The sequence below is a fragment of the Quercus robur genome, chromosome 9 (genome assembly GCF_932294415.1).
Source record: "Quercus robur chromosome 9, dhQueRobu3.1, whole genome shotgun sequence".
In the NCBI taxonomy this organism is placed as follows: Eukaryota; Viridiplantae; Streptophyta; class Magnoliopsida; order Fagales; family Fagaceae; genus Quercus; species Quercus robur.
Genome location: NC_065542.1, coordinates 45,604,610 through 45,629,775, shown reverse-complemented (window position 1 = coordinate 45,629,775; position 25,166 = coordinate 45,604,610). Strand labels below are relative to the sequence as shown.

Genomic DNA, 25,166 nt, shown 5'->3' with positions numbered 1-25,166 from the left:
AAAACATTAAATACAAAATGTGGAAGATTATTGAGTTCCAACTCCAACAAGTTGCATCAAGTTTATAAAAAGCTCGTACAATCTCCAAGGGAGTCAATACCGTACCGGAGGTAGTACAGGTTTGGCCAGCGATACGATATATTTTGGATACCAATCAATACCGGTGTACTGTTTCGAGTTTACCGCTATTTTATATATTTAATATATATATATATATATTTATATTATTTTTATTTTTATAAATTTAATTATTTGATAAAAGTTAATTTGTTAAGCAGTTAAACTATTTAAGCTTAAAAGTTTATTAAAAAAAAATAAGACCAAAAAATAGAAAATCAACAAAAAGGTTTGGATGAGATAAATAGATAATAAGTGGGATGGGTTTGGTAGAATCAAATAAAATAATAAGAAAAATTTGTTGGTGATAAAGCCAAAGAACTCAAAAGCTAACGTGAGTTTTTATACATTTCAAATTTTACATTTTCCAAGTATCTTTTGTCAGTTTTTTACTCCACCACACACGTTAACTTCTGATCACTTCACTTCAACTTCTCATTTCATTTCACACAGTACCTCTAGGCCTCTCTCTAGTCTTACACAGTTTTTCACTTTTTACTCCACCACATGTATCTCTTCCCATCAATCAACACAGATTTTCAGATTTGATCTCTCTCTCCCTCTCTCGCAGATCAAGCATTCAACTATGTTTCACACAATGAATGCTAGTGGTGTCGTTCACCGTCAACTAGCTTCGTTGTCACCATTGTGAGGCCAAGATGAAGAGAAGGTTGTCACTGCTAGCCAGCTTCTAGACCTCTCTCTCTAGTCTCACACACAAGAACGTTGATTGACAACATTTTTGGGTCACTGTGGGCATTAAGATCAACAACTTTATGTTCCAGCCGGTAAACAGCCGAATTTCACCGGTGCGGCCGGTACGCGTCCGGTACGACCGGTATTTTTTTCGGTACAAAATAGGGAGTGTACCTGTACCGGTGCACTGGCTGATACGGTACAATATCACCCACACTAACAATCTCTTGGTGCTGATTATGCAAGAAGCCACCCACCAAAGAATGTCACACTTGAGCAATGGACTGAACTCATTAATGGGAGATGGACCAATGAGGATTGGTTGGTAAATTATTTATGCGTATATTATTATCCAATGTTTACTATATTATATTGTCAACTAATTAGATTAATACTTAGATGAAGTAAATGTATACTGTTTTATTCATGATCTAATAAATATCTTGAATGTTGTTTATTAGAAAAAATCAAGAAAGAACTCTGAAAAAAGGAAGAAAACTTCAGGCAAATATAGATGTGGGACAAAGGCACTTGCTGTTAGGGTTGATGAGGAGGTGCGTGTTTTTTCATTTTCTTAAACCTTATTATATTACATGTTGTGATTAATTAAGTATATCTATCTTACACTTGAATGTTAATTAATTAGACAAATAATAATGATGGTCAAGTTCCTGAATTGGCAAAAATCTTCAAAGATGTTCATTTCAATCCAAATACAAATATGTGAATACACCATGAGGATGAAGCGACATATGTATGTGTATCATTTCATCCCTATAATATTTGTAAAGCTATAACATATGTAATATTAATGTTGTGATTATTTGTTTCTTTCTCTCTTTCAAATGATAGGAAAATATTCTCAAAGTGCAAGAGGATCATTATCAAGATCCTAATGCAATTCCCCTTACACAAGAGGAGATTTCAAACTTGGTTTTTAAGAAGAAATCCGGTATTGTAAAAGGACTTGGCATGAGACCTTCCTCTTCTCTAGTAACCACCGCCTCATTTAATTCCTTGATGGAGTATATCCAACGGCTAGAAAATGAGATAATTGAGCTCAAAGAGGCAAGAGCTAGGGACCAAGAGGAGCAAGTTAGGGACCAAGAGGCACGAGCTAAGCAAGAAGAGGTCCAAAAGAATATTCTTAACTTTTTGAGGAGCAAGGATTATAATGACGCTTTTACCTAGGGGGTGGTTCAACGTCAAGTTAAAACACTTTTTGATTAGTACTTTATTTTAGCAATTGACCCACACTACATGGTGTGACTACTTTTTATGATGCATTATTTGAAACTAATTGTATTATATTACACTTGAAAATCTATATTTACTTTCTACAACTTATACATTAGGAGTTGTAATTTTAATTCATTAGTGTGGCTACTCTTAATGCATTGTTAGAAATGTTTCTTATAACATAGTTAATGTTTTTACTTTACGATTTTAATGTAGTATTGTTTTTATATTTGTGCAGATTTCTTATTGGTGGCTTTTAGGGGATTTACTTTTGGCATTACTTGAAGACATATGAGGACATCTTCCGTTAGTTCTAATTATATTATGCTAGACTTTTTGTATTGTTATAAAACATCTTGAGTTACTGTATGTGTTGCAAACAATTATTGTATGGAAGGAGTTTGAATTGGATACTTGTATTATTTTTTACTTGTGGAATGTATGGATCTTTTTTTATAAATGTGTTGTTGAAATAAATGTATTATTCAAATGTGAGGTTTTAAAAAAATAAATCCATGAAAAAAATAAAAACAAAAAATAAGTTTTAGCGACGAATTTTCTAGTCACAAATATAGCAAAAAAAATTGTTTTAGTGACAAAATATTTCGTCGCTAAATGTAGCAAAATTTTGTAAGAAATGGTTTTAGTGACAAAAATTTTCATATATGCCTGGATATTTTTAAAAATAGTATTAGTGACGAACTTTTTCGTCACTATATGTACCCAAAAATAGTTTTAGTGACAAACTTTTTCGTCACTAAATATGATTTAATAAACTAAAGTGTTTTTAGTGACGAAATATTTTCGTCAGTGAATGGTGTTTTTAGCGAGGAAAACATTTAGCGACGAAACGTTTTCGTCGCTAAAAGTTTTTTTTAAATCAAATCGAACTTTTAGTGATGAAATTTTTTGTCGCCAGGACTTTTAGCGACTAGGTTTCAGCGACGAAATGAGTTTCATCGCTAAAAGTCCGATTTCATCACTAAAGGTCCTCAGCGACGAAAAAATGGACTTTTAGTGACGAATTTTTTCGTCACTGAAAATTCATTTTGTTATAGTGATTGAATCAACTTAAAACAAAATAGCTAATTAAAATTTGCAAAGCAAAACCAAGTCAAACCCAAATATATTAGTGGACAAAATCTAATCCAAAATATGAAATAAACATAGGGGAAATTAGGGCATCCTAACCAGTCAGTTCAATCAATCAACTCTTCTTGCAGAATACTCAAGTGTCGTATTTGACAGAAAATGTTGTAAATCTATGTTTCAACAAAATGATGGAGTAATAAGGATTTTTAATTTACAGGGAAAAGGATGAAAGAGAGACTACAGAAGAAGTTGAAGCAAACGTAGTAATCTTGCAAAAAAGTGGAAGATTTTTCCCATATTCCATTTTTTAAAACAAAGATAATTTTCAAGGTCCACATAATAATCTAAAATCTAATGTGTAAACCATACAACCATGTTTAGTAAACAAAGATAACACAAATTTAGCATTCAGATGGCTATTTTTTTTTTTTTTTTAATAATAAATCAAAACCAAACATTTTAATTTATTTTAAAAAACCATAACTTAGATAAAATCATAACACTCTAAAATTCAAATATAAAATCTTCCAAGGAGAAATTGACTTTTTAACACAAAATTTCAAGGGAAAATTTCACTAATGATACCAAAACAAAAGCCATAAATGATAAATTGAAACAAAAGAATCCAAAGAAATAGAATAAAGTCATCAATTAACAAAACAATCAAAGAAGAACCCTAGCCTATTAAGTAGGGAAAAGGCAGATGCTAATTCGAATAGGAAAAGCTTCCATTTACAAAATTACAAAATATAGATATTGAAAAATTCAGATGCTAAGGAAAAGCAATTGTGGAATATTACAGGCAAAAAAACCTTTTTTTTTTTTTTTTAAATGCTATGCTGAGGAAAATTTAAAAAAAAATTGAAGAAAAAGCTGACTAAAATATTCAAAATAGAGCCAATTCAAACCCAAATACATCAATGGACAAAATTTAATACAAAGTAGGAGATAAACAGAACGAAAATCAGGCCATCCTAAACTGTCAGTTTGATCCAGCAAATCTTATTGCAAAATACCCAAGTGTCATACTTGACATAGAACTTAGTAAATCTGTATTTCAATAAAATGATAGGGTAAGAAAGTTTTTTAAATTACAAAAGAAAAAGATGAAAGAGAGACTACCAAAGAAGTTAAAGCGAACATTATAATATGGTTTGAATTGTAAAAATGTGAAAGATTGTTCCCATATCAAAGATTCAAAGGTAATTCAACAGTCTCACAAAAATAATGTAAGCATTAATATACCCCTGTCTTGTCCTCTATATTTTTGTGAATTTTAAACCTGAGCAGAGTGGAATAGGCATACATTAAGGAATTTATGAGGATGTCCATATGTTTAGATAAGTTTGAAGAAACAATTAAAAATAATAATAGAAGTCCTATAAACAAATAGAAAGAAGTACAAAGTGTGTCATATAAGAAAGGTGAAGAAAAATTAAAAGTTTAAAACTTGTGTTAGTGACAAATTGTTGAAGACAGTAAACACTATCCCACAAAGAATGTTAGCCAACAGCATCGGGTCTACCAATCATGTTGAATTTGCATCCTTTGTTGGTAACGCTTCTGATCTTCTCATATCTCATCACCTCCCTACTCTTTGCTCTCTGCGTAGAATGAAATATTAATAACACAAACAAAAAGTTTATTGTCTAATAACACATAAATAGTAGACACCATAGGTTAAAATTCAATCATAACTCTAAAACAAAGAAAGAACTGATGAGGTATCAAAAAAAAAAAAAAAAAAAAAACTTAAGGAACATTAATAGGTTTAACACAAATAGAGAAACCAAGATTTCGAATCAGGATATAAGAAAAAACCAAAGACACAAATTTAAAAATGCTCATTACAAAAAAAAAAAAAAACAAAAAAAAGCAATCAATAAAAGAAATCACAAATTAGAATTCATATTTCCAAAAGGCAAGAATTAAAAAATACTCCCTGCGAAAAATTACGTTAAGTAGAAAACAATTCTAACCCAATTACCGTAGCCAAATCCAAATCTAACTCAAATACATAAATCCAAACATATCCAACCAAACGACTAAGCATAAAAATCAAGTTATGGTGTAATATAAAAACGAATAAAAAAAACCTTTACCTGTAGCAGTTAAATAGTGGAGGGAGGCCATTTTTTTGGTGTATGGAGAGCAACAATAGTGCCTGCCCGCACATAAAAATCAAGTTATGGTGTAATATAAAAACGAATAAAAAAAACCTTTACCTGTAGCAGTTAAATAATGGAGGGAGGCCATTTTTTTGGTGTATGGAGAGCAACAGTAGTGCCTACCTGCAAATTGCTCTCTCTCTCTCTCTCTCTCTCTCTCTCTCTCTCTCTCTCTCTCTCTCTCTCTCTCTCCATTGATCTCTGTTTTTCTCAATGAATCCTTTTTTGTTTAGTTAATAAACATTGTCTAACATAATACAATACAATGTAATAAACTCTCTCTGTTAAAATACAAACATATACAGTGTCTACCATAAAATGGTATATCATTATAACCTGCAAGACCATGCTCCTTATTTTCCTTCCACCTCCATGTATTAAGAATTCTAGAATAAAACAAAAAATTCGTAATTTTATCAAACAAATTGTGTATAAAAAATTAAGTTGTTCTATTAGTAGAATTAGAAAAAAGATGTTAGCAATGAAAGATAAAGTATCATCAAGGATAACAGTAAAAGATGTTGGCAAAGGATTTGGCTTTCGTAGACCCAGGATATCCCAAATACATCCATAAAGCAATGTAAGATTGAATTTATTCAACCATCTAATTGGCTTTATTCCGTGCCAAATTTGCTTGTAATTCAGCATTTAGTAACCCTGTATTTAGGTGGGATTGTTGTAAGGGTAGTGAGTGAGATAGAGTGAAGATTGCTCAAGAGTGTGCAAGAAAACAGAGTGTCGCGGCTGGGACTCGCTGGTGGACTCGCGGCTGCAAGCCGCCAGAAGCTGCACACGTGCCAAGCATGCTGGAAGATGAACAGTCATGCTAGCTGGAGCACTACAGGACAAAACAGGACAACTGGCCATACGGTTAACTCGCGACTGGATCTCGCGACTTGGTCAAGCCGCGAGGTCAAGCCGCGAGCCACCCCTGTTTTGGAAAAACCTGACGTTTCACATTCCTCTTCACTCAAGTATAAATACCCCTTTTAACCCACGATTGAAAGAGGGCTTCCAGAGAGAATTTTGAGAGAGAAACTCTAAAGAAAAACAAGATTGTTTCACACACAATCCCTACCTTAGAGTCTCATCAAATTTCCTCACTCTCTTCCTCTCCATTGTCAAAACCTTGAGAGGCATTATACCAAACCTGGTTCTCACCATTATCATCTCTGTGAGACAGTCGTTTGAAGTTCTGGGAAGCAGTTAGGAAGGAGCCAATCTTCATTGGTTGATGCTACGGTGTAGTAGCGGAATCCGGAAAGCTAGAAAAGAAAAAGGTTCGGCGCAACCTCGTTGGAGCAAGAAGCTTGGAGGGCTTAGGTGCACTGGGTAGATTAGGCTTGGAGGGTCTATTGCTGTCATTGTATCCCAACTGTATTTTCTAGTGGATTGATTACCGCTTGGAGGGCGGCGGAGAGGTTTTTCGCCGAGGTCTTCGGTTTCCTCTTCGATAACACATCGCGTGTTGTCTTTGTGTTTGCATCTTCCTTCCTCTCTATCTTTGCCTTTATATTATCTGCTGTGATTTTATCATGTTATGGCTTAGATAGTATTTAACCTAATTTCATATTATAGCATATGTTAAGTTTCCGCACACTAGTTGTTTGACATATTGCTTGTGTTGGTTAAGTTGGTTTTTGGGGGTCTAAACGTTCAAAAGTGTTTTTGTACACGTTTTTGAACTTTCAAGCAAGATTAACAACAATAAAACAATATGCCCAAATTTAATCACAATACCACACTTCAAACAAAACAGTTAATTTTCGCATAACAGTAAACACTTTTTGCATAAACTTTATCTAGAAACTTCGTTTTCATCTAATAGTTTCAGATTTTAAATAATCCAAGGTAAATTTTTACTTTTAACCACAATAGATAAGGACAAAATCCCTAATGTTACCAAAAATAAAAGAAGACAGAGGGATAATTTGAAACCAAAGCATCCAAAGAAAGAGGATCAACCCATCTATTTTTTTTAAAGGGGCAAAAGAAAAACCCTAGAAAATTATGCAAGGGGAACTGTCAGTTTTGAATTCAAAATCATAGATATATTGAAGAATTAAGATTCCAATTTGAATAGAAAAGGCAATGGTAAGGAGTTTCAGTCTGTCTTCTAAACAACAAAATAGTATTTGAAGAAGAAAGGAGTATGCTAACCTTCAGTACAAAAAACAAAGACTATACTGATGGAGGGTACGGTGGTCTAATGGTGGCAAAGGCCTGACTGTCTTCTCAGATTTGTTTCTCTCCACCCTCTATGACAGACTGAATCTCTCTCTCTACGTTCTCTTTCTCCTTGTCTCTCTACATTATATCTCTCTCTAAACCGTATTTTGGTTTTTTATATTTTTGGGATCTCTCAATCTCTCTATGTGTTAGGGCCTTCGATGCGCCTCATCTCTCTCTCCTTTCTCTGTGTGCCAATCTTTTTTTTTTTTTTTAAGCGGTTAGTTTCTTTTTATACCAAGAGGCTCCCAAACAGTGTTTTAACATAGTGAAACATTGTAATTTATCACTTTTTAACTAAAACGTGGCTGAATTTTAGATGGCTATTTTTCCTACATGGTAGCACCTCCTTGATTGCAGGAAAAGGCTTCTGCTATTATATATAGTATATGATATGATATAGATATAGATATAGATATTGATATTGATATTGATTATTAATACTCTTGCTACCATCATAATAAATCTGACCCCTTCCCCTATTCCTGCTTACATATATGGGATATTTTAAAAGGTGAACATCTTTCTTAGTAGCTTGATGCAGCGTTATGTTAGGGAGCTTGGCGATAATAGCTCCTTTGCATCGCAAAGCATGCTGCTCGCCAAGGTGTGCAACTTTTAAAAAAAAAAAAAATATATATATATATATATATATATGTATGGCCTAATCCAATCAAACAAATATGTATGATGATAATCAAATAGAATTTGACTTCAAGCATTAGATCTCCCAACGAATTGAGTTAGAGACACAAGTAAAAAAAATTATCAAATGATTTGAGGAAATATTTAGATCTATAATGAATTGGTAAGTCTATGTATCAATTAAATGAATTTCATTATGATATGGATCAATTCAATTAAGGTCATGGCACATTCTCTTACCTTGAAGCAGATACCTTGAAGTCTCCAAGCTTGCAGTGGAGTTCCCTACTATTCCTGGACTATCCCAAGATCAAAGGATGACAGTTTCATTACTTAGTATGTGTTCTATCTCATAAGGGGTGTTCATTTCACAACTTATCTATCAACTCTTATAGACTTTCATTCCTTCTTATTCTTTACCCTAACTAGGAGTCCCTATAATCACCCCCAAAAACAACAAACAAGCAGTCATCCAATTACAAATCAAACATCATACATTCAAATTTTCAACTCAATCCATTCACCATAGAGTCAAATATACATTTCTTGTTGACTCCCTATTCCAGTAGCACATTCTTCACTTACAAAATTTAAATGGGTTATCAAATCACATCCAATTCCAATTTACAGAGTTAATCCTATGGATGTCTAGTATTTTCCATTACAGTTTTAGAGACAAATAATAAAGCCATGATTTATTAAAAATCATACAAACCAGCACGCTCAAATATGCCCTAATAGAATTTTAGTCAAATTGGAAATTACACTATTATTTCTATATTCATCCAATTGCTATTAGACCAATTCCATTACAACCATATGTGTATCAAATTTCATAGGAACTTCTCCTAGCATCCAACTTCAAAGAACAGAATTTAATCCAACATTTTCATGTTATAAACACAGATACTATCACAGTGGCAGTTTTAACACATTTACACATAAATTCATAAAATTATTGCAAATGACCTTAATTTCATGTGGGAATTTTCATACATACATTAGACATGTGTTGAGGACCAAAATTTGATAAGAAAGCCTGTTCCATAAAAAGTAAGGAAAGACCATGGGCCTTAAGAATGCCCAATTCATGAAGTAAAGAAGGATTGTGAAGGCCCAAGTCCCAAAAAGAATGAAAAAGAAAGAAATAATAATAATAATAACAATAATAATAAAGAGGACCCAGAGTTGGTCAGGCTAGAGGACATACAGCAAGAAGAAGGATCTCAGTCAGGCCAGAGGATATGTAGCAAGAAGAATTAACATCAAGGCTCTAGGACCTTGATGTGTCCTTTTGAAGCCTTGAGAAGAGGACCTTGGTTGACATATGGGAAAGCCAAGGTGTATGTTTAGATTTCCAGCAAAAACCATTAAAAAATCCAGCAAAATCAGGTGTTATCTTTGTAACCCACGGTCCAAGCCCATGGGATCCCGAGTTGGTAGTAAGGGAGAAATGGTTTGGTCAGTAAGGGAGTGATTTCTGGTGAAAGGAGGATCCCGACGGTTTCCCTTGGTTCATATATTTGCTTGGAATGCATGAACCAATGGAAAACTTAGTTCCTCCATGTGCATGACATCTCCCCACAATTTCCTCTCAATTGTCATTTTCAATCAAAGCTATCATCCATTGCATTGAGTAGCCCACCCACTCCTTTGGCTTTCCAAAAAGGAATCTTCCATTTGTAGCTAAAGCCAAATGCCCCTTTTGAGTTATGATTGCCTAATTAAGCTAAACCTCTGCCTAATGCAATTTTTTAGGTTCCAAATGACATGGTTTTACCTAGCAAACCAGGGACGTCCTTGTTTGGGGTATTAGACCATGTCCACTATAAAAGGAACACTAAGGCATAGCAGAAGGGGGAAGAAAGCGGATTCAGATGGAGGAAAAAGGGGAGAGTTCAGAGGTTCAAAAAGATAATTCTTAGAGCTTTAAGAGCCCAGCAAGGGAGAGAGGAGAGAAAAGGAACAAAATAAGAGAGCCAAAGAGGAGAAAGTCATCTTATATCCTTGAAATCATTCAAAATATCACTTAGCCTCCATAGAAATATATGTCAAAACATGCACATATCAAATATCACTCTCTCCCACAAAATCCTCCTCACATAACTATCTTGGAAGGCAATGCCCAAGCAAAGCTACTTGGACTTGAGTTCCAAATCCCACAAGTCTTGTGCAAAAGCACCAAGTCTATGAGAATTGGGGCCAAAATCCTCGTGGTTGACTAATTCTTATGAAATTCATTTACATATATATATATATATATATATATTAGAATGTATATCCTAATCTGAGGAACTAACATTTATTTGAAGATATGTGTAGTGTATAGTTGTTCTTATGCAAGACCTATAGAGGTAAAGGGAAAGGACAAAACTCCATTGCATAATAAGCATGGAGAAAGATCATATAGTTCAAAGAATTAGCATTTTGGGTTCCATGGATTACAAGCCTAGTACCCCTAGGAACCACGACATCCCATTCAGGGTACCACAACATCACGTTCGGGGTACCACGACATCACGCTCGGGGAACCAAGTGAAGGAACTCTTTTAAATGTTCACACAATAAAAGATAAGCCTTAAATATTCTATTTCGATCTCCTTCTCATTGTGAATATTATAAATAATTATTTTACTTATTTCGTAAAAGTAAAGGGTCATTTTATGACACTAAAACACTTATAATGGTATTTTATTGCTTAGGAGGAATTGCATTTTTTCCTTGAGGAGCTTTATGTGACTTGCGCACAAACCGGTACATATAACAACCTAGTCCAACCATCCATCCCTGGAGGCCCAAGATCCCTTATCATTAACAGACTTGGGTACTTTCCAAAAAAGGAACCCACAACATGTTAAAATACATTTATAATCATCAAAATGACCATTTATAGCACCATGATGTACCACAAGAATTCAAACAGTGACAGCAGCAAACCTTAATTCTAGTTTTGCTCAAATTGTTAATCATATACAATTGCTTTTTTATTTATATTTTTTTTAATCTTATCTTAGTTCATTTCTCATAATTTGTCACTTTTTCTTTGCAATGTCTTTATTAGCTAGTATGCTCTATAATTTGGTTATCATTTGAACATATTTTACATGTTTAATATAACATTCTTTCTTTGGCTTAATAAATACTTTGACAAGCATGGGAAGAGATTGAAGTGACTGATTAGACATCTACTAAACAGAGGAGGGCTTGTGCTTTCATGTGTTTGTTATGGTTTATTGATTTATCTCATATTTAGGTTCTTATTCTTTTTTCTTGTTTTGGTAGGTAGGTTGCTATTCTCAATATCTCAAATCTGTTCATTTTATGTATGGGCTACTATATGCTACTAAATGTGTCCTTTTATAAAATTCTTGCACAATACTAGATATTCTTTTTTGGAGATGAGAAAGAAATAACAATATTTATCAAGTGATATTATCAACTCTGGCAAATATATGGAAACCGAGCTCACAAGCAATCATGCAAAGATATTTTTTACCCTTATGTCACTGTTTATGTTTTACTTCATTAAAATAAATAAATAAAAATAAAAATGAAAATAAAAATTCATTGGAAACCTAATTGGGATATTGATGTGAAGCTAGAAAAAAAGATTCTCAAACAATTCAGTGTACCCATTCCAATTCCTCTACATTAAATGTTTAAGTTCAAAATAAGATTTGATAATTTTGTACTTTCATGTCAAGTATAAAATTCAAGAATTTTAGCAAAATTTTTCCAATTTGCACCACCAATTTGTTTTGTTGTAGGCATGACTAATTCAGGATAATCTATACTCTGATATATCCAAAATTACAACGTGTTTCTTTTCTTTCATGTGATGAACAGTAAATATGTTGACTGCCTAGAATAAAAACTAGCATAACATCATTGTGCTTCAACGAATATTGGACTAAACAACTGGAAACATTTTCCACCTAAATATAAATTTCTCAAATCATAGCATCAAACAATCGCTTCATACTTTTACTTTCTTCAAATGCTCTGCATAATAATATTAAGTTCTCTCTCTTTAAAATAAAACCTTTGACTTGAGCACTAAAGGATGCATGTTAGCCCTGCACTGCTTGTGTATTCCCCATAAATAGCTGCAAATCAGAAATGAATGCACATTGTTTTATGGTTTCACCTATTTGTTGATTCTATTCAAATCTGATATTAAATAATTTGGTTTTGATATCTAGTTGCACCAGCTTTCTGTGTTAATGTAATGTTCTGCTTGTAGCCTGACTCGTGATCTGATTAAGTCAGTCCAACATTGGACAAGATAAAACATGATGATCTGACAACTAGGCATGCCAGGTTAGAGGTTGCAGCCTGGGTTGAGGAGGTTTGAGTTTGTCTGTGGAACATGGTCATGAGGAAGTGAAGGAGAGAACCCTACTTTTGTTATTTTTGGCAGATGTTATAGTTACTAAATATTTAATTTTAACCTGTCAAGTAGAGTAAGCTGACACTTTAGTCAATATTCTAGTCATATAATTAAGGCTCTGGAGTTATTCATCATCAGAATGATATGGAATCTAAGACTCACACTAGATGAGATAAGGAATAATTTGGGGACAGCAAGGTGTATAGTTTGAGGTTAAGAAAAGCAATGCATATGCAGTAAGAACGTATTCCACTAGAGCTAATGATTCTGAAAATAGTTGATAGTAAGTATGAAACATTTGGACCTCCCATTATCGATAAGGGAGTCCTGTCACCACAGAAACAAGAATGCAGACTTTGGCCTAATTAACATAGTTATCAGCATGTTTAAGTTGGAAATGTACCACCAAGATCATCCAACCAGCCAATTGAAATGTACTTCAAAGTACTAAAAAGAGTACGGCACAACTTAATAAAGATGATGTATAGATATCTAAACATAATTTCGATTTCTCATATCTTAAATCTCAGGCATTACATCAGATTTGATTAATTAATTGTTAGGATAAAAATCCATCTATATTTTCTCCTATATAAAAATACACATTGTAAGGATAGTCCTTAGAGGTCCACCCACCTGAATTAGTCGACAAAACCATGTGAAGAAACGTATGCTGATTTGCAGAGAGTACAAGGGTAGTGAAAGTGAAAATCAGAAAATGGGCCCTTTTGTGATGGGATTATGGAAGAGAAAATGGTGGCCATCCCATGTGTTATTTTACTGTTTTCTCACTGAAATGTCTCCATTTTGATAGGACACAAACTGAAGCTGTTAATGCAGACAGACTAAGGTTTTGAGGAAAAATGAGTTGCTTTTGATTTGAGGTTCATGTGGTAATGCAGAAAAATAGGCCATTAAGTTGAAAAGCCTGTAATTTCACAATCAGTGCCATGGGAACCCATGCCATGTGGGCTGTTTCTAGGCTTTCTATTTTGAAATTGGAAAGGTAAAGACTAAGAACTAGTCCTTTTGTCTGCTCTGGTTCAACGTAGGAGTAAATTGACAGTGTTTCTGGGCTTCATTTCTTGTACTTGTAACTTGTTTTTTTCTCTACTACGTACATAGTGGCCGCAGTGGTACGCTTTTCAACAATAATTTGCAATTCTAATCAGCAAATGCAAAACGTAATTGTTAGGAATCCATTACATCAACTCTACCCGTGGCTATGGCAAAACGTACTGTGAGACTCATTTTTAATGAAAAAGTTGCTAAAAAATGAGATTTGTGGGTCTCGTGCACTATTCATAGAACCCACTAATGTGCTGAAAAGGGTTGAAAATTCAAATAGTGCGGCTACATGAACAGTAACCGCACTATCTCCTTAAACGCGTGCCCAAAAAAAAAAAAAAAAAGAGGAAAAACGCAAAACTCAAAACGCCAATGCCAGACATGTATCCAAACCCCACCTACATCAACCTTATCAGTGGTTGTGTCATTTGATTATGTACATGCAGTATAATGAGTAACCCGTGGCAAAGATTTGTGACTTCGTTCCTTATTCCACTTTATTTCCTCTATAGATTTTGATAGATCACAGATGTATTTTACACCTATGAGGCCAAGTTTCATTTTCATTTATAATTTCTCTAATCTCACTCTATGGTGACAATAATCAAAATAAAAATTATTTGAGTTTTATACAAAGTTTCCTTAGATTTTCCAATAATTTGGGTCATACTAGTAAATCAATAGTCTTACAATGTAGCATCCATTTAATTCTAGGAAAAGTAACTGCACACCTTCATGTCTTGCTTGTTACAATATAAGTTAGTTCGAGTTAGGTCAATTGATGAAGTATTTTGTTGTTAAATAAAAGACCTAAATTTGAATTCAAATCTAATTGGTATCTTAGCCTAATGATTAAGAACAATCATCCTGGAATGAATGTGTCGTCATTGATTTAAATCTTATCATGTGAGAAAAAAAAAAAAAAAAAACTCGAAAGATTTACTGTATCTATACTATTATTTAAGGGGTTTTCTCTGTTTGGAATCCTCATTTTTTTAGTTCAAAAATGTCATTATATTCCTATGTCTAAGTAGAGACAAAACTAAAAGACAATTCGGTAAAAATACAACTCTAACTCCCACTAAAACATTGCCTAAAAAATAGAATCACTCTCCTGTTAATTTTTAAATTTTTTTTATCCACTTATAAATTAGATTCCCAAAATAAAAATTATATATATAAAAATAAAAACACAGATTTTTTTTTTTTTTTTTTGCTACAAAATAGGACCACTAAAAAAAAGAAAAAGCCTCCTCGCGTGCAATGAGACTAGTAAGTTCATAAATGTTGTTCACATAATAAAAACAAAATATTTTTGATTGGTATGACAATGTTTGGTTTTATTTTGGAATTATCTAAACACCAAAACCCTCTTGTATTGTATGAATGATTGATTTAATCATAATTCACGAGGGATATTTTTCCTCCCTAGATAGAGAACGGTGTAGAATGAGCCTTGTTGTAAGCCATGTGGAGAATGGATACTTGGATTTCTCTTTCGCTTAAGAACAAAATTTAAAGTCTTGACTTATCATACATGGTTTTTTGTGGCTATATGGAGTTTGGGAACTCTTGTCAATTCAATTGCTATGAAAAGTACTTACTACCTCGGCCGCACTTTCTATATGTTTGAAGGGGCATAATACCGAGTTGCCTTTATAATCTATATTGTGACTGCAGTCTAAGCCTTGGCAGCAAAACCCATCCCCAACCCATGTGTCACAAATTAATACTTCCATTGGATGTTACAAACAAGGAATTGGAAAGGAAATTATCAAGTTGTTGACACTAACTATCCCTTTTCCATCAGTCTATTGTTAGGCCTCTGTTCTATTTTGTGAATCGTGGGCAGCGTTACATTAAGGCCAGGGTTTCAAATGAACCCTTGACCTAGCCAAAAAAAATATTTTATATATAAAATTTTATTTTATTTTTCGTTTTGACCCCTAAAATAAAATTTTGAACACTTTGACCCACAACTGATATCACTTTTTAATCTACCATTAACAAATTGTCACCTAGATTTTGTTGTGGAATTTTTTTGAAAGTGTTGTGTCAGTAGTACTACTCTTAAAATATTTAATTTATTATAAGAAAAAAAAATGTTTCAAAATTTTGCTCCTTCGTTAAAAAAGAAAAAAAAAATCTTTCCAGGACTTTGGCTTACTTTGCCATTGATAACAGATTGAAACTGTTTTTCCCTACACTTTTGTTCTTCATAAGCAAAAAATCACACCACCGTTTCAAACAATAAATATGTATCTACATCTGTGACTCTTTCCTCCTTCTCTCTATCTCTCTTTCTCCCTTTTATGTTTTTTTTTTTTTTTTTTTTTTTAGTTTTTCATAATGTTTAATCAAGTAGTTTGATAAATGCTTTATAGATTTCCAAGTCCAAGAAGTATTTTAGTGCTTGCTTGAATTCCAATAGAGTGACCACATTTATGATTAAAAAGTCATACACTTCAAAAGCAAAAGCTTATACCAGTTATTGCTTTTTTTCTTAGTTTCACATTTACTCCTAATCCTATTCCTAGGTGTGTTAGTGTTACTATTCTTCTTTATCATATATTTTTATATAATTGATATTACATATAAATATAATAAGTTATTTTCTCAAAAAATATATATAATAAGTTATTATTAATTTGACAAAAATGTATTATTAGTTATTTAATTATATTTGTTTATGCATTCAAAAGCTGTTTTCTTACCGATCTTTAAACTATTAATAATTTTTTAGACTATTGCACAATATAATTGTATTGTGAATTGTAGTTAGAATACTATTTTATATTATTGTATATAATATGAAAGTTTTCTATATAGGAAAAAAATAATCATTTTATTTTTTACTCGCCCCCCATGACATATTCCTAACTTCGCCACTGCTAACCTCCCTAGAAAAAAATCCTGGAGTCGTCAATGTTTGTGATGATGTCTCTAAATAATATAAATATGGTCCTTTTAGTTCAATAAAAGCTATATTGATGACTTTCTTAACTTATTTTTAACTTTACTTGAAAAGTTAATATTCATTTTTCACTCGATTTTTTTTTGAAAAAAAAAGAGTAGTTTTAGAAACTCAAACCATTTTATTTAAATGATATTCAAAAAAAAAAAAATTCCATTTCTCTCATTCTTTTCATGATTAAATATTGGGAACAACATAATTCAGATATTTAATTTAGCATGAAAAACCCACTCTCCAATGTACTTATTAAGAGTATCAAGCTGATAGTACAAGATGGTGTCGTGGTGTAGTTGGTTATCACGTCAGTCTAACACACTGAAGGTCTCCGGTTCAAACCCGGGCGATGCCAAATATGTAAAACAAAACAATATTCATTTGATTTTTTTATTCATGTAATTTTTGTCTGGCCTTTGCTCTATTACCTAATCAAACATATTTGAAGTCTTTTTTCTCAAAAAAATAATAATAACTAGCCTCATCACACGCTCTTCGCACATGTGATGAGGCTTTTTTTTAGGAAAAAAAAAAAACTGTGTTTTTATTTTATATATATAACATGTGATGAGTCTAACACACTGAAGGTCTCCGGTTCAAACCCGGGCGACGCCAAATATGTAAAACAAAACAATATTCATTTGATTTTTTTATTCCTGTAATTTTTGTCTGGCCTTTGCTCTATTACCTAATCAAACATATTTGAAGTCTTTTTTCTCAAAAAAATAATAATAACTAGCCTCATCACACGCTCTTCGCACATGTGATGAGGCTTTTTTTTAGGAAAAAAAAAAAACTGTGTTTTTATTTTATATATATAACATGTGATGAGTCTAACACACTGAAGGTCTCCGGTTCAAACCCGAGCGACGCCAAATATGTAAAACAAAACAATATTCATTTGATTTTTTTATTCATGTAATTTTTGTCTGGCCTTTGCTCTATTACCTAATCAAACATATTTGAAGTCTTTTTTCTCAAAAAAATAATAATAACTAGCCTCATCACACGCTCTTCGCACATGTGATGAGGCTTTTTTTTAAGAAAAAAAAAACTGTGTTTTTATTTTATATATATAATTTTTATTTTTACAATTTAATTTATAACTAGGTAAAATAATTTGACAATTAATAGGAAACTTGCTCTATTTTTTAGGCCATGTTTTAGGGGAGTTAGAATTGAATTTTTACGGAATTGTCCTTTAGTTTTGTCTCTACTTAAACATAGGAGTTTTAATTTACATATCTATCCTCAGTAGTTGAAAACTTGTAAGTGGGTATGATGAGGATATTTTAAACATGAAAAATGTGAAATCCAAACAGTGGAAGTCTCTTAAATAGTAGTATAGATAATAATAATAAACGTATATAAAGTCTTGAATAAAAAAATATATATTAACATTCCAAGTTCTTGTCAACTTTATATTATGCTTTCCAGAGAAGATTTAACTGTTATATTTTTTTTCATGGAGTTTCTGTGTGGCGCAAACCATGTGCAAGGCAACAGAGACTTTGTAAACCTATCATATATCTTATTTTAGTGAGTTGGTCAAACTCAAGATAATAATTTTAAGGAGAATAGTGATGTGTAGCCATATTGGAATATGGTTAAGTTATCTTCCACGAGAGAGAGGGGATGGTGGGTGTTGGATTCTCATTGTAATGCATGGACCTACTCATCTGATGATTGATGATTATTGTCAAGTTGCAATCTCAAACATTGAATCTGTGGGCCTTTCTTTGATATAACCCTGATGCAGAAATAAAGTTAATGGTTTATTAAGATCTGTTAAGGTCCCATTCAAGGATATCATGAGTTTTGTAGCTCAACTTGTATCTCGTAGTGTTTCAAATGTAAACATTCAAGATTTAAATCTTTCATCCTCTAACTATCAAAGTACAAAAAATAAAAAACAATTTTTTTTATTAAAAAAAGGGATAATTCAATAATTAGAAGTAGGGTTTTATCAACTAATTCTAATTTTCAAGCTCAAATTCCGCTTCTACTATCTATCGAATTATCCCTTTTAATATGCTGTAAAAATGGTGTTAACTAGTCTATTATTAAGGCTTTCTTGAATGGAAATTAGAATAGAGATACAAGTACAACATGTGAAACATAAAAATCAAATTGATCAACAGGGAATCGGTCAAAAAAGGAAACATTTTGTCATTTATTTAACTTAAATCATTGAATATGCCAATGAGGACAACAGAGTTTAAATTATCAAAATCTTATTCATTGAATATGGTACAAAAATTATATGAAACATGAAAAATAAGAGAAGGAAATTTTCATATTTGATCTGTTAAGTTCATAGGAAAAGTACAAATAAGGTTAACTAGTCTGCTATCAAGGCTTTCTTGAGTTGAAACTAGAATAGAGATACAACATGACATACAACATCTAATAGTGAAAAAAGAAACTTTTGTCATTTAACTTCATTGAATATGGTACACAAACTGTATGAAACTCCCAAAAAAAAAAAAAAAAAAAAAAGGAACAAGAACAGCCACATCATCCTCAGTTTACAAAATGCCCAAAACACCTGAAAACTTGGGCCTTTGGAGAGGGCTCTAACTCTGTGCTATCTGTTTCTTTCTTTGTGTTTTTATACAATGTCATTATTTTTTTTCTTTTTTTCTTTTTTACTCTACAAAAATCTCACTAAACAACTGAGATTCACTGGATGATTAAGTTGAAATATTGAATGTTTAGAACTGGGAAATACATCTTCTATGGCAAGCTGTGGTTCTCTTCTTTTGCTTAGTTTCCTCCCTCCAGACTTGGCCAATATCTTGTGCTATTCTTATGGCATCTAAGGACGCACCAGAGAGCCCTCTCCTTGTGAACCCAACTGCATAGAGTCCACTGTTTCCTTTCCACCCATGTGGGAATGCTGCTTTTGGAAATCCATTCTTGGAGAAGAACTCACTTTCCTGTACATTAAACCAAAACAAAATTAGCCTATTTGTGCAAACAATCATAGAGGGAAGCTTCTAAAACAGTTTTACTCTTAAAAAAAAAGGATATTTTTGTAAGGTAATAGGACAAATTCAAAACTGGCATAAATGCCAAACTCGGCTAAGAGTCTGACATTTTTTAGCATGAAAATCAAGTAATCAACTTGTTTATTGTTTTGTTAAAAAACCAACTGTCAAAACTGCCTTTCAAACACCCACAAAAGAAGAGAAACAGAGGAATTAGAACATTTTCTCACCTGAAGCCAAGAAGGGACATTGCTGCGGTATCCAGTGGCAAAAACAACTGAATCAACATCAAGCATCTCGCCATTTACAAGTTCTACTTGGTTGTGTAAGAACCTCTTGACTCCAGGAACAACCTTAATGCCACCAGATTTGATTTTGTCCAATGCACCAATGTCCAGCACAGGAGTCTTCCCCATAGTGTTCTTGAGCTGCATTGGCCCAACTGCAGGCCTTTTCAACCCATATTTCTCAATGCTTCCGAGCGACAACCACGTAAGAAACAAGAGGAGCTTGTCAACTAGCCAAAGGGGAAGCCATTTCATCATCAAAACCGCCAATTCAAATGTAGATTTCCCAAGTATTTCTCTTGGTAAGACATGAACCTGTATTGCAAAACAGAACAAACGCCATTAGAATACTAGTTAAATGATTAAATTCATAATTTCCTCAGAACAAGTAGTCCTAGTTTGCACTATGTGGAATTAAGTAACAGTACTTACCGAGTCACGAAGCACCAAGGATGGTGAGGCATTATGGTTGCAAAGATCAAGAGAAACTTCCATGCCAGAATTGCCACACCCCACAACTAGTACTTTCTTCCCTTCATACTTCTTGCCGGACTTGTACTCACTAACGTGCATGACATCACCTTTAAACTCAGTTAATCCTTCAATATCAGGCTGGACAACCTCAGCATTCTCGCCTGTGGCCACCACAAGCCAATGGCAAATGTATTCAGCTTCAGAAGTCTTGACACGCCACAATCCACTAGTCTCATCGTACCTAGCAGACTGAACGCACTCATTGAATCGTGGGTTGATCTCAAAGTGCTTAGCATAGTCCTCCAAATACTCTATGAATTGAATCCTTGTTGGGTATTCAGGGAATTCTTGTGGGAAAGGAAGCTTAGGGAGCTGGCAAAATTGCTTAGGGAGGTGAAGCTTTAGCCTGTCATAGGTGCGCTTTTGCCACAAGGAAGCTATGCAATCAGCTTTTTCAAGGACTACATAGGGTACTCCTTGTTCTCTAAGACAAGCAGCTGTGGCTAGCCCAGATGGGCCAGCACCAACTATGACTGGACCATTAACCCAAATGCATCTACGAGAGAAGAAATCTTTATGATCAGCAAAACCAAAGAAGTTCTCCATGTTTGTTCAAAAGACTAAAAGGTGTCAATTGTGAGAGAAATGTGTTTGTGGCTTGAATAGAATACAATACAAGGTGTGAATAAGCTAGAAATGTTTTGTGGACAGTTTTTGAAGTGAAAATATGAGAGTTTTTGTTTTTGAGGTTTGAAAGTAGAAACTTTAAGAGCTTTTGTTAGAGAATATGATGTGAGTTTTGTTTGTAGGGACTAACGGGTGGAGAGGGTAATATATAGACTCATAGAGGTAGCATCCGAAGGGAGTAGTGAGTTAACGCCCCTGTCTGAAACTTGCAAATCATGAGTCTGCCTGACTTTTGGATTTTTTTAATCAGCTAAAAATGTTATTATATTTGGAGCATTAAAATATTAGATCTTACTATATTATTCTTGAAGCGTATATTTTGGGGAATAAATTTATGATTTTCTTGGGAAAGTATTTTTAGTACCACAAGATATGAATGGGCTTTTTCTCTAATTTTTGTTTTTGTGAAGCTCCTGTGTATAATAAAATAGGGAATGTTAGGCAATATCTGCATCACCCATGGATGCATGGGAGCTTGATGGTTTCTTTTTCATTGAACACTCTATTATATCACAATGATCTCTCTCTCTCTCTCTCTCTCTCTCTCTCTCTCTCTCTAACTTGAAATTGGTGAAGTTCTAGAAATTTGAGTACATTTTGATGGAATTGATGAGCTGAAGAGATGTATCAACAATATACACATGACATGAGGTAGTGTAAAAGGGTAATTTTTTTTTAATTATAGTTTTTTTTTTTTTTATGTTTTCTTTTGGGGGGGAAATAAAATTGAAGTAAACAGTAAACAGAGAATTAGATGAGAATTAGGGAGCAATGAAAGTGATGGGTCATCCACATCTGATTTTGTTGGCCCACAAAAGCTTGAGCTATGACCATCTGAGTTAGACGAGCATGCTGAGTCAGACGCTCCCACGTGGAGTGGATATCGAGCCAAGTTGTAAGGTGGGCCTACAAATACATATATATTTTTGGACCCCAATAAAAGCCTGTGTAATAAGCATTGGAAATGTGACTGAAAAGCTGTTGTTTCCGGCCCACAGTCATAGAGCCCATTCTGCCAACCCATCTTGGTCACCACGCTTGTGCCATGTGTTGGCCCCACACGTATCCAACGTACACATACGTTTACCAATTTCCAAAACTATCTTTTAGCAAAAATTAAAATAAATAAAACATCACTTCCACATCCCCATTAATTTTCAGCTTAATAAAGCTAACTTCCACACTTATTAGGAGCTTTATTATAAGCTTATTATTGTTTAATCAATTGGTAGAGGCATATACTTTAGGTTCTGGGACTTTTTCAACACTTTTGATTGGATTAAATTAAAAAGTATTAAGAGTTTTGTAACTCATCCGATGCCTCAGGATATTTAAAATTTAAATTTTTGAATAATAATATGGGCACAATAATAGTTTCATAATAATTTCACAACAAACTTTAGGTGTCAAATTGTTATTGGTTCTTATCTAAGTTCACACTGACATTACTTTTTTACTTACCATTAACAACTTGCCATTTAGATTTCATTGTAAAATTGTTGTAAAACTATTTTTCTTGTAACTTTATTCTTAAATCTCCCTCCCAACTATCAAATTATAAAAAATTTTAAAAAAAAAAAAATGAAGCTCGAAAAGAGGCACACTTAATGGATTAAACGTGATTAAAAACCCAAATAACCTTGGTAACATCAGAATATTAATGTTTAAAAGGGCTATCATGGTTGTAGGTATCACTTAACCAAGAATCTAGAGCGTATAAATGTTTGAGGATACAATTTTATTAGAATTTCACAAAAAAGTTTTAAGTGGCAAGTTATTATTTGCTCTCATCTAGGCTTATTATTATCATCACTTTTTTACCTACTATTAACAACCTTCCATGTAAGCTTTGTTGTGAAATTTTTGTGCCTGTAGTTTCATTCTAAAATCCCCCTCCCAACAATCAAATTATATAAAAATAAAAATAAAAAATAAAATAATGAAGATTAAAAAGTGGCACTCCTAATGGATTAAAAAACCAAAGTAACCTTGGTAACATTAGAGGATTAATGTTTAAAAGGATTGTCGGGGAGAAAATGGGCAAATGCCCCTTTCAAAAAAAAAAATTGAGCATTTTTCCCCCAGCATTTTGCCTTCTTTTGAAACTCGATTTTCTCAAAATCGAGTTATAAAAAATAAAACAAATTATGAAACCCTATAGTGGCGTTTTAAGGAGCCTATAGTGACGTTTTAAGGACCTATAGTGGCGTTTTGTAACTCGATCTCCATGAAGTCGAGTTACATGCAATTTTTTTTCTTTTTTTTTGCCTATAACTCAATTTCAAGGAGCTCAAGTTTCAAAACGCCACTATATGTCCTTAAAACATCACTATAGGCTTCTTAAAAACGCCACTATAGGGCTTAACTCAATTTTGAGAAAATCGAGTTTCAAAAGAGGGGCATTTCTCTAATTAGTTTGGGAAATGAGGCAAAATGTTGGATTGTTTTTTTAAAAAGGGCAAAGGCCAATTTTTCCCGGATTGTCAGGGTTATAGGTACCGCTTAGCCAAGAATCTAGAGCATGTGAATGTTTAAGGGTATAATTTTGTTAGATTATAAATATATATATATATATATATATATTAAATTTCAATATTTAGTAATGGTGAACACTGCATTATTTATATCAATCTAGAATTACTTTCATCCATGTAGCATGTGAAATGCACCAATGGAATGTTATGTATGGACTTTTTGCTATGATTGGTTGTATGTAAAGCACATATTTCTTTAACATTTGTTATTTGCGAGAGCGGAAAGTACTTAATTAATTAGTATATTATTGAATTAAAGACAAGGCTATACACGAGGATGAGAAAAGAAAGGCTTAGGCAAGGAAAAGAAAACGAGTAGTAGTAGTAGTTCTTTGAATCCTATACAGGAGGAATGAGTAATTAATACAGTGCAAAAGTTAGAAGAAAATAATGTTCGGTTTATAAGAAAAAACAGGCAAGGCTACCTCCCTGGAGGTAGACATATGAAATATCCCCAGAAGGAGTAAGTCGGTGCTACAAGAATTTGAATGTAGAATAGAATCTAGGTTTTAATTTGACCTAATTGCTAGGTAGGCATAATGATGGTCCAATTACTGTACTAAAATACCCATGTTTTTCTTTTCTTTTTCTTTTCTTTTTATATAATTCAATAATTAAAACGGTGAGAAAATTTGAACTTTGAGGATCCCGTTTGGATTGAGGCGAAGAGAGGGGGAGTAGAGTAGACGTGACCAAAAACTAAACTGATTTCTTACCAACTCTACTCTACTCATTTCCACTTGATCAATTCAAACAGGAGTTTCCATTAAAAACACCAAAAAAATGCCAACTAGTTCAAATACAAAATTCTTAGCAAACCATCCATATTCTAGAGAAAGCTAACGTGGTGAACAAGTTGCCTGTCATAATTAACTGATCCCTCTGTCCTAATTTATTTGTTTTATTTTTAAAATTTTAATTTTTTAAGGGAACATTATTTATTGTTTTTTCTAATGTATAAAAATGTATAAGTTTCCAAAACTACCCTTAAATAAATTTATCAAAAATGGTTTTGGAAATAAAGTAGGGACATAATAGAAACATTAGTAAATTAATGGTTTTTAATTTTAGAAACAGGACAATATTTTAGGACATCCCAAAATGAAATAGAGGACAAACAAATTGTAATGGAGTGAGTATAAATTTTTTGTTAAACTATATATACATTTATTCAAAATTGTTCTTACACTTTGAAAGTTTCAAAAATGTCCTTACCGTAATTTGATTAAGTGAAAATTTTTGCCCATAATTTGATTAATTGAAATTTTTTGCTAGTGTTACAAAAAAAAATCATAAAATCGAGGTCATTTTGCTGACATGAAGGCTATGATAGTATGATGTATGAATTCATTTTATCAAGTCAGTATTTTATGTCTATTGGATGACAATTAAGAATTTTAAAAATATACGAACCAAAGTATCAAGATTATTTTGAAATACATATCAAAATTTGAAGACCAAATATATAATTAAGCATAACTTTGTTAACGCCAACTAGAGAATTCTAAATCTAAATGAATTGCATTAGGATTATCTAGTTTAGTAGTTTTGGAGAATGAATTTGCATATTTTACTACAATAA

General features: G+C 32.9%; 1 protein-coding gene and 1 non-coding gene across 2 annotated transcripts; one reads left to right on the top strand and one right to left on the bottom strand.

The window, feature by feature from the left end:
- The first annotated feature begins 16,893 nt into the window (after nt 1-16,893).
- Nucleotides 16,894-16,967, top strand: TRNAV-AAC (transfer RNA valine (anticodon AAC)). The gene has a single exon. It is a non-coding gene; the product is annotated as a tRNA-Val (tRNA).
- Nucleotides 16,968-19,019: 2,052 nt separating this feature from the next.
- On the bottom strand, nt 19,020-21,154 carry LOC126698657 (probable indole-3-pyruvate monooxygenase YUCCA5). Its single transcript, XM_050396035.1, has 3 exons — nt 20,322-21,154; nt 19,833-20,204; nt 19,020-19,551 (listed from the first exon to the last, which is right to left on the bottom strand). Exons 1-3 carry the CDS (start codon nt 20,967-20,969, stop codon nt 19,327-19,329), a joined length of 1,245 nt encoding a protein of 414 aa, XP_050251992.1. The 5' UTR covers nt 20,970-21,154; the 3' UTR covers nt 19,020-19,326.
- Nucleotides 21,155-25,166: the final 4,012 nt, after the last annotated feature.